Source organism: Egretta garzetta, unplaced genomic scaffold, assembly GCF_000687185.1.
Source record: "Egretta garzetta isolate BGI_Z169 unplaced genomic scaffold, ASM68718v1 scaffold340, whole genome shotgun sequence".
Lineage (NCBI taxonomy): Eukaryota > Metazoa > Chordata > Aves > Pelecaniformes > Ardeidae > Egretta > Egretta garzetta.
In genome coordinates this window covers 2,530,410-2,541,493 of record NW_009258377.1, presented here as the reverse complement: position 1 = coordinate 2,541,493, position 11,084 = coordinate 2,530,410, and the positions used below count along the sequence as shown (strand labels likewise).

At 40.1% G+C, this 11,084-nt stretch overlaps 1 protein-coding gene across 1 annotated transcript in view; it reads right to left on the bottom strand.

The window, feature by feature from the left end:
- Positions 1 to 350: 350 nt before the first annotated feature.
- Positions 351 to 11,084, bottom strand: part of LOC104127571 (short chain dehydrogenase/reductase family 16C member 5) — an 11,721-nt gene continuing 987 nt past the window's right edge. The window contains 6 exon segments of the mRNA XM_009640255.1: positions 351 to 444; positions 920 to 1,042; positions 3,234 to 3,378; positions 5,069 to 5,168; positions 6,628 to 6,759; positions 10,778 to 11,080. Coding sequence (XP_009638550.1) covers positions 351 to 444; positions 920 to 1,042; positions 3,234 to 3,378; positions 5,069 to 5,168; positions 6,628 to 6,759; positions 10,778 to 11,080 — 897 coding nt within the window.

The following is an 11,084-nucleotide window of genomic DNA, read 5'->3' as shown; positions in this document are numbered from 1 at the left end:
TTTTGGTTTTTTTTTTCCTTTCTGCATGAACAGTAGTGCCCATGCTTTGAGATTTTGCTCAGAAATTGAGAAGTCGGAGTATGAAATGAAGTCAAACATCCCTGCCTGGTGTTACTGATGTTTATTGAGAACTCAGACAAAAGCAGCATGCCATCATGAAATGAGAGAGAGGGTTGTGGCTAAAACTCAGCAAATAAAATACAGCTATGAAGAATGAAATTGCATGCTGACCAATGTCAAATATCATACAAGAAGCAAATTTTCTGTTGAAGAATAAACATGACTCAAAATTAATTTTTACTGAAAATTTTCAATTAGATGGCACTTGAGGTTTTCAGAATATTTTGGTTTCAATCCTTTTTCTTCCGACCGAAGGCTTTATCCATGCTTTCAGCGATCTTAATGCAAGATTCGAAGAGTAGTATAATTTTTCTAGGAACGAAACTGATGAGAGAAACACTGAGTTAGCCTTATGGGTTTTTTTAGAAAAACATACTCTATAAAGAAATGATAAATTCATTATACGTGCTCAATACTTATAACACCTTTCAACAACACATTTGGTGCTCCCATGTTATAAATGGGGGAAATGAATGACAGACCAAGCCATTTAGTGAAAGCTCAGCCCGTGGTGGAGGCAAATGGTTCTAGTCCAGTGTACCATCCTAGGAAATGTTTTAAAATTTCTATAGCCAACTATAGCTTAAGATGTATATTAGAGACAGAAGTGGCCAAAGAAATGTTATTCACCTAGATTATTAAAAATTAAACCCACTGTTTCTTCATAATTGGGTACATAGAACTGGATTGACTGCAGGAATACTAACTAAAAGACTGTTTTTACTAAACTTTCCTGCCAATTTTGCAGGCATATGGTAAAGGAAAGAAGGCAATGGTAGAAGATGAGTCACATTCTTACGTTTTGAAAGCAAGAAGGTGTAAAGTCAGAGGCATGAATAGATAAAACTTTTCCTTTTGAACTGCATCCATGATCTTTCTGGCTACATACTCAGCATCATAAACAAGAAGGAGAAGGGGGTTGCTGGTGAAACAAGAAACAAAGCATTATGAAATTATAAAACTTTACTTTTGAAATGTATTCTAACACAGAAATAATTTAATTAAATCAGTTAAGATTTTTTCCCCTTCCCCTCAAGTAGTCTTGAAAAGTAGTCTCCAATCCTCTTTGTTCCTGCTATCATCAAAATACATTGAAAACACTTTGGTGATGTTGTGAATTTTAATGACTTTTGTGCAAGCCCTGGTCTGACCCTAATGAAGTTAATGCCCACAGTGATTGAGGCATTGAAAAATTCCAAGCTAGGCCATACTATATACTGTTTACGCACAGTAGTTTTGCCCCCTGCACACCTCCTCCCCCTTTTCTACTGTCAATGCTGAGATGACAGCTAAATAGACCAGGCCCAGGCCTGTTTCCAGCCAGGTGAAAGGCTGTGCTCTGTGTAATATATGCTACTACAGGATGATGAACGGTGGAAGCAGGAACAGCAGAAAACCAAGCCCACTGGTATTGCACAGGTATTGCACTACTGCAATGGCTAATTTCGTGCCTGAAGCCTCTACCATCACTACAACAATACAGCAACCCACCAGATATTACCACCACAGCTATTCTCGCTCAGGTAAGTATAGTACCTGCTAATACAGTTAATAATGGTAGGTCACTGGTATCCTGACAGCCATAACTGTAATCACTGCGCCAAAAGTACCTGGGGCAGAGAACCTCAACAGTGCCCATTCTACTGGCAAATATGGTTGCCTTAAATATTAAATAATTAAATATATTATGGAGAGGTTCATCTTGAGTGTGCTCACCAGGCACATGGAGGACAATCAGGGGATCAGGCCCAGTCAGCATGGGTTCATAAAAGGCAGGTCTTGCCTAACCAACCTGATTTCCTTCTACGACCAGGTGACCCGCCTGGTACATGAGGGAAAGGCTGTGGACGTTGTATACCTGGACTTCAGCAAAGCCTTTGACACAGTCTCCCATAGCATTCTTCTGGGGAAGCTGGCAATTCATGGCCTAGATGGATGTACTCTTCGCTGGGTTAAAAACTGGCTGTATGGCTGAGCCCAGAGAGGCGTGGTGAATGGAGCTAAATCCAGTTGGTGGCCAGTCACAAGCGGTGTCCCCCAGGGCTCAATTCTAGGGCCAGTTTTGTTTAATATCTTTATCAATGACCTGGATGAGGGGATTGAGTGTGCCCTCAGTAAATTTGCAGACGACACCAAACTGGGTGGTAGTGTTGATCTGCTTGAGGGGAGGAGGGCTGCCTGGTGGAAAAGGACCTGGGGGTACTGGTTGGCAGCCGGCTGAACATGAGCCAGCAGTGTGCCCAGGTGGCCAAGAAGGCCAATGGCATCCTGGCCTGTATCAAAAATAGTGTGACCAGTGGGAGTAGGGAAGTGATAGTGCCCCTGTACTTGGTGCTGGTGAGGCCGCACCTCAAACACTGTGTTCAGTTTTGGGCCCCTCACTACAGGAAGGACATTGCATTGCTGGAACATGTCCAGAGGAGAGCAACCAAGCTGGTGAGAGGTCTGGAACACAAGTCATATGAGGAGTGGCTGAGGGAACTGGGGTTATTTGATCTGGAGAAGAGGAGGCTGAGGGGAGACCTGATCGCCCTCTACAACTACCTGAAAGGAGGCTGTAGTGAGGTGGGGGTCGGCCTCTTCTACCTGGTAACAGATGATAGGACGAGGGGGAATGGTTTGAAGCTGCGCCAGGGCAGGTTTAGGCTAGACATTAGGAAAAACTTCTTCACCGAAAGGGTTGTCAGGCTCTGGAATGGGCTGCCCAGGGAGGTGGTAGAGTCCTCATCCCTGGAGGTATTTAAAAGAAGGATAGACGAGGTACTTAGGGACATGGTTTAGTGGTGGGATGGCAGGGTTAGGTTAAAGGTTGGACTCGATGATCTCAAAGGTCTTTTCCAACCAAAGTGATTCTATGATTCTATTGCTGTGCATCCCTAACTATTCCTTGACTGTGAGGTTATTACGCAGTCCCTGTTGCACGTCAGTCATTAATTGTATGCAAAGCTTGGATTTCTTATGTCAAGAGATGCAGTTGTGTGTGCCGACAGGGCGACAATACTGAATTGAAAAGAAGATCAACATTATAATAGCTAGAGACTGAATATGGCATATCTAGTGAGTGGTGATTACTTTTTACATATGAAACAGTACATGATCTAAGTTTTACTTACTGGGTTTAAAAACCTTTAGCTAATTCAGTATTAACAAAATAAGGGCAAATGATTGTGATTTTAATGCCTTGTTTTCCTGCATGATACAGTTCTGAATTTAAGGCTTCCATCATTCCAATGATTGCATACTTACTTCCAGCATAATCTCAAAAGTGAAGAAAGAAGAAATATCCAAAATATGTCAAAAGCACAACAGTAAGTGTTATATACAGAATTTAATGTCTTGTAATGCTATTTAAGCCCCGATATTACTTAGTTATATCATTAGCAGTCTTGTAATTAGATTTTTAAGGATTCTGTGCATGTTGGTGATGCTACCTCTGAAAGTTAATGGCTTTTCCCATGATTGATGCACAACTGTCTAAAGATAAGATTAATACTTTCCAGAGGACTTTTCTTCAGTGCACTATAGAGAGCTATAGGAAGATGAGCTTATTCAGAATTCTATGTACGTTTCCAGATGCTCATATATAAGCCAGGCATTCTTTCAGTTCATAACGTCTTCACCTTTTAATATCACAGCTTACATTGCAGTAAGAACTATTTCTAGTGGTAAAATCTAAATACCCCACTTATAAATGTTGCTTCAACCTATTACTACTTCTTCTGATTTACCCTGCAACTACAATACTATTTTGTTTGCCCAGGAAGACTGAATCTTGTCTGATTTTGATTGACTGATGAATGTATGGAACTCCATCCTTGGAGATAATAAAAATTTGCCCGCGCAAGGCCCCGTGCAACCTGATCTAAGTTGGGCCTGCTTTTATTTGGGGGTATGGACCAAATGACTTCCAGAGATTCCTTCCAACCTAAATTATTCTACAATTTTGCAGCTGTAAAAACCCTATTTTAATATAGGAATTTACACGTGGTTTCCTAAGGCTTTTTCAAATGTGTGTGAAAATAGTTGCTAGATACAACAAAATCCAATTTTGCTGAAAGAGTAATTTCAAAAACAGGCATCAGAGACAGTCTGCTATTCTTCAGGGTTTCATCTGTGGTGGATGATGGAACCACAAAACTTAAAAACGCATAGCAAAGGTGTAGAAAGTTATAATGCATGGATGGGCAGGTCCACTCTCATAAGCCTTATAGTTAAATGGCGAAAGCTGGACATGACATATTATCAATACCAAATCTGACCCAATGATAACAGGTGGCAAATAAACACTACAGTAACACCATCAAACAGCAGAAGAAACAAGAGATACTTATTACACTGAAATTCTCATAGAGGTGACATAAGAGATATGGTCGGGATGTCAGAGAGACTTGAGGAGAGAACAGGCAGCAGACCCAGGCTCGCGAAATAGTCAGGACTTTAGCAGACAGCTCTCCTAAGGGAAACAGCTGAGAATATGGAGCTGTTAAATAGCTTAAAACACAGTTCATTCAAGTTAATTTTAATGAAAATTTTGCCAAAATGCCTTCTGAACCTGAAAACCATTTTCTAACTATATGTATACTTCCAGGTATAGCCCACGTATGTCTCAGGACTCTGAACATTCATCTGCAGAAAACCTGGCATGAGAAAGTGTTAGACAGCCTGTATGCAGGGCTCCCTCCCACTGCACATGTACCAGCTGTATTGTCCTTCCGTGGAGATAAGACAGACTGCTGTCAGACAGTCAAACCTGCGGTGAGCTCCCTGTGCCACTCAGGCAACATGTCACCATCCTCCTCTTCAATACGCCACCACCTTTCGTATCTGCAGGCTCTTCCTGAGTGTCCAGTATGTCAGTATAAACTGCTTAAGTCAAGCACTTATGAGATCTCCAAGAAAAGTTATTAGCTTGTAGATCTAATTTGTAATGGCACTTGATGATACCAACCTGTCGCTCTATAGACTCCCAAGAATCCTGCTGCACTGGAGATGCTGACCAGGTGTCCACGGTTACAGGTCATCATGGCTGGAAGGAAGGCCTTGCAGGTCTAAGAGACAGATTAAAAAAAACCCTTTATAACTAGACATGCCAAAAAATGTTGCATTCCAAATTAGGCTTTACAACCCGATTTGCTTTCTGGGGCTTCAGTATACAAGAAGCCCAACTGACCTTCTACCTCTGTAAGAATTTATAAATGAGAGACAGTATCTCCTTGAATGACTGCCCCTTCGCCAAAGATCTGTCAGCATTAAAATTGTGTTATTAAAAGCAGCAAAGTTTGTATTTTTCTCTGCCTCCTGGCTCCTCACGGTTTGAGTCTTCTAACTATTACCAAAGCTTTAGTACACAAGAGGGAGCTAGAAGTCAACACATCAAGAGAGCTCGGTGTCCGCAAGCCCTATCTGTTACAAACTGAACTGCCTGATAGCTCTGGCACCGCAGCCCACCACTGTGGGTGATGCTAACTATATAAGGAGGATGCTCGTGTTTCATGAGAGGGAAGGTAAGAAAAAAGACAAGAGCACTAACAATTTTTTTTATCAATAATTGAGATGTGCTGCAATGTCTATTCAGCTCCAGATGTGTGTGCCTAGTACGTGCTTTTTTTTGGTTGAGGGCCCACGGTCACTGTCCTCCTGCCCTATGTCTCTTCAGACCTGTCAGGAGGAACATCTCTCCCAGTCCCTTTGCCTCATGTATTTGGGAGAATGAGGCACTGTGGGCTGGGATATGATTAGAGGACTTCTGTCTGCAATGATTTTCCATTGAGAAATGCCATTTAGCGAGGGGGTTGCAATGCTACATTTTTCCTGATGCAGGCTGCTCGCTCAGGTATATAAACAGCAAATGCAAGATGGGACAAGAGTAACACTCCCTCACAACAACATCTCCTAAAGGTCAATTGAGACCCAAATAACAGCAGATTCCTTCAGCGGTGTGAAAACAAAGCAAAGATAATGCACACTATCCAGAATAGTTTTCTGTGTACATTAAGCACATGGTGACTAGGAATAAAAGCACAATCTGAACACAGACACTGACGTGCAGAATCACAGAGTCATTTAGGTTGGAAAAGATCATTGAATCCAACAGTAAACCAAACACTGCCAAGTCCACCGCTAAACCATGGTTGTGCCTCCCCGAATGCTACAAGTCTATTAGACAAAGCCTTCTGATGGCAGCCAGCATCAGGAGCAGGAAAGTTATAGGCCATCATGCACTAGCTTCAGCCACAGCTGTTAGGGATAGAGCATGTTTCACAATATGGTTGCACAAACTTTTGATTTAGTAGAGTTCCTGGGCAGGTTTGTGTTAACGTTGCTGAGACATAGTGAGGAGACTGTCAGTCTGGTGTGTCTCCAATTATAAGATGGTTAAAAAAAGGTATCTTCCCCCATTCAAGGCCCTTCCAATCCCTGTTCCAAATTGGGTTCCCCAGGTAGGTGCCAACTCTCAAATACTTGCCTGTACCTTTCTGTCACCCAGAAGAGAAAAAAATACATTACCCAGACTTGAGAGAGGAAGTTGACTCTTAAGGTCTTTTCAAAATCTGCATCTGGAATGTCACAAAACTTTTTCCCAAGCAGTATGCCAGCATTATTGATTAGAATAGTAACATCCCCAACTTCTTTTCTAACCTGAATAAAAAAAAAGGATAAACAGAAAGCTTTAGAAGATATCCTTGCCTCTTGTGCTTAATTTATGAAAATTATTAGTGATATTTACAATTATTTATATCTCTACTGGAAATGTAAGTACATAAAAACTGTTGTACTGCATCACATCAAAGATCATAGCCCTTGTCTCATTGTGGAAAGCAGTAAAAAAAGGACCAGGACTCTAAGGTCTCCTCTAGTGTACACCTCAACTTTTCACACTCTGCAGCTTCGGATCTCCCTGAGAGAGGGAAGGTATCTATATCTTTGTATTTATTACATCCTGATGATTTTTTTCCCCCCAAGAATTTGTCTAGTTGTTTCCTGAACTCCAGAATAGGTTCCACAGGAACCTAAGGTAATCAGTCACAAAGCTTTAGTGTGCACTGTGAGCATCCTTTAATTGCAACTTGAACATTTCTTGTTCCCTAATTCTGGTATTGTGAAAATCTGTATTCCTCAGTCAAGCCTATTCAACCCCTTCTCTATGTCATTTCTACTGAACAGGAAAGAATTCAGTGCAGCTCCCTGGGGGATAGCAATCCTCTGAGTACAGAAGCATGTACCATGAAATAGGTGGATAGCATCACTTGGACGGAAGGCCAAAATCACCATTAACTCCATTTGGGTTTGTTATAAAAAGACTTTATTCTGTGATTTGGACTGATATCAAAGCAGGTGGCCAAGATTTACTTATACTATTAAGAATTAGGCTCACTGCAGAGATTTCTGTGCTAGAGGCAAATGGTTATTTGGTGTCTCAGAAACTATAAAATGACTACGAAAACATAAAAATCCCAGATATGCTGCTGTCTAGCAGTTTGAAAATAGGTGCTTGGATCTGATGCCCCAGAATTTGACCTTGCTTTGGCTCTTTCATGGAATCTTAGTGTTCAGTGAAGACTTGTTTGATATTCCTCCAGCTGTGTCAGGCTTTCTTCTCGTCATAGACAAGCAGGGCTCAGGTACTAGCAGCTTTCCATCTGCAGAAATGAATGCAAATCTAAACACTGCTGAGTATGGCGGGATTACCCAACTCTTCTTTTGTGGGATATATCTAGACTTTCTCCCCACTCGTACCTTTTAAGTACTGTGTCAGTCCATATGACGATCCCCTTTTTCTTTACATGACAACAGAGCTTCCCCAACTGTAGCATTTTATTTAATCCACCTTCATTTGGCCTATTTAATCACTACTCCAAAAAATGTGGGAAGCCTGACTTCCATTTACAAAAAGTCAAGCTGATTGTTCTTCATTATGTATTTCTTTAGATGTCTATTAATTCTTCTCTTTATTATCGTTTCGTACTAATTTTCTGTAAGACAGGTTTGTAGCTTCTTTGTGTCCTCTCAAGTGCTCTTTAAAACTGGCATATTTGCTACGCTCGATTCCTTGGACACGTGTTACAGCAAAACAACCCCCCCACATTTCTAGCTCATCAGATCCATAGCTGATTTCCTTCAGAATTCCCAGCTGCCTGATCAGTGTCACTTCTCCAGTTTATTGTCAAAACTCTTTTTTATGGACTTCGATGATCTAATTTGCTTCCTAGAAAGCAAGCTTCCACTATGGGAAAATACCTAGGGTTTTCTGCAGTGAATACCCCAAATCAAAGCAATTAATTTAACTTTTCTGTTATTGCTTTATCTTATGTGTCCAAGCTCAAGACTTTTCATATTACCAGTCAAATAGTCACAGGTATTTCCAAGAGTAGAGGAGGCCCCTGGCTGAAAAACTCTTGCTCTAAAAAAATGTCGGGCTCCTACATGACTGTCAAATTCATGCAAATACCTACAAAGATGTTGGTAGAGTTAACAATAATTTAGCACCTTAACACCAGTTCCTGAATTTGAAACAGCTCTTTGAGTTTCTGCTTGTAGGTCAATCTGTGCACTTCAAAATACTTTTTGCTGTTGTGGGCACAGCAAATTTGGCAGGCTGGAGCCCTGCGGCTGATTCAGTTAATGTGTTTGGAGATTGAGAATTACTTGAGTGCACAATTTTGAGACTCTGCTAAACTAAGAACAAACAAATCATTTTGAAATGTTCAGCATCAACAGGAAAGTCTAACAGAGAAATTCCTCACAAAAGCTTAAACTAATAATTTTGGTTTATGTCTTTGCAAGAAGCAGATGGCATTTATGGGAGTAGGGATTTAATGCCAGTTTAAAATATTATTCTTTAAAGACATTTGATCTTGGTAAATTCTAAAGTGAGGGGTTTTTTCTTGCAAAAAGAGAATTCTAGAAGAATTGCTGTTTGATTTATAGTATAATTGCAAGTAAAGATCAAGCACTACATTTGAAGTACTGAGCACAAGTTCCTCAGACTGATTTTTTCACCTTGCTGGGAAGTGATAACAGATACTAAGGTTGTTGAAATTACTGGGATTCTTACTCCAAAATTGCAGGAGTCATATGCAGTGTCTTACACGGTGAAGATCACATCATCTGTACTGCCCAAGTAATTGGCAAAGATCGGAGCAACTTGATGAATGGTATCTTTTACTTTTGACTGGTACAGCTATGCTTTTCTCTAGATAAGAGGACATTTTCCCATACCACAGGATAGTTCATTCCGCTTTTCTCCTGCCTCAAGTCTAAAGATACATGGTGTTAGAAGTCCCCCTCGAACACTGCATGTTGGATGAGTCCAGAACACTCAAGAAGTTGTCCATCTCTGCAGACCTACTATTATAATACGATATATCCTTGCCTGCACTGTCCAAGTAATGCTATGATACCATCTACAACCAATGGCCCCAAATGGAAATTTTTACTGTGCGCTGTTAGTTGGCTGTGCCCCAAATGCTGCTAACAAGTACGGGTAAAATAACACCTTGTTGATTACAAATCATGAAAATTGCAGGTCCAGATACTTACAGATACTGAATCCAACACATCCTTTAGAAGTACTTTTCATTGGGAACATTTCTTGAGGGAGAATACTTATTTCAAACTTTCATAGCCGTATTCAGAAAGAATTAATCTGCTTTGGTTAAAATTAAAAGCAACAGCCACAAAACAGAGCTCCCTGAGAACCCATAGAAAGCTAATGTTACATTCCAAGGCTATTCCAAAAAAATCTGTCAACATTCATGTCTGTGTCATGAAATATTTTAGCTAATTTCTCTGATGTATGCCTTCACACGCAGAATGACAAAGATGTGACTTGAGAGTCACATATATAAGTGCATATACTGAAAATTTTAAAAAAGAAGAATTTATCCTTGGATGAAACAGTAGAGTGGGCAACTGGATTATAAGTGAGGCTATACGGGGAAATATTTTCAGTTAGTATGTAGTTAAAGGACAAGAAAATTAGTAACATTAAATTAATGTCCAATTTCTGCATAATAGAAAAAAAGAACAGAAAATAAAAAAAAAAAATTACAGAACATAGGTCAGCACAGCAGAAGAGTCCATTTAAAATGGAGTCCTTCTCTTCCTTACTTTCCAGCTGGATTGACCAAAAAATAAACTGAAGCTGAATCATCAATTTGACTGGAGACCAGCCATGTCCTGATCATATTTCTGAAACCATTACACCCCACATCACCCTTACAGAGCTACAGTTTTCTAAACAAATGGACAAAGAAAAGGACTCCCCCTTACAATTTCCACTGTTTTGGTTTTTTTTTTTTTAATTTTTGATACCTTAACGAAATTTTTAAGCCTAAAGAAGCTAATAGATGGAGCCAACCTCTACTGTATGTTTTACCATACTCTTAATCTAAAAGAAGTTGCTATCTCATAACGAAGACTGGAAATGGATAAATCTCACCAGCACAGATTATACCCAGTTACTTCATTGCGAACATAGTTTAAATTCCATCTAGAAGCTACTTGTCAAAAAGAGAAAGTTATTGTCCTACATGATTACTTCCCTCTGGTGAATAGTACAGTTTCTAAAAAAAAAATTTCAATAGCATATGCTGTTAAAAAGAAGGAAAAAAATCAGAAGCAAGAAGCCAATCAGAAGCCAGAAGCTGTATCTTACCTTGTCTGCCTGTTCATAGACCTCCTCCCTGTTGCTGCAGTCACAGTGGTAGGCAAACACCTGGTTAGCTCTGTTATTTTGGGCTAATCTGGTTGTTTCCTTGTTACCTTCATCATTGATGTCCCAAAGAACCAAGGTTGCTCCCAAAGCAGCAAACTTTAAGGCAATCTGCCTTCCAATCCCATTTGCGGAGCCAGTAATGAGCACTATTTCCCCAGCAAAAGTTTTTTTGCATGGAGGAAATATGAATAAGATGAAATTCTCAAAAAATACAAAAAATAATAATTTCAGGAACCGTAGTATCTTC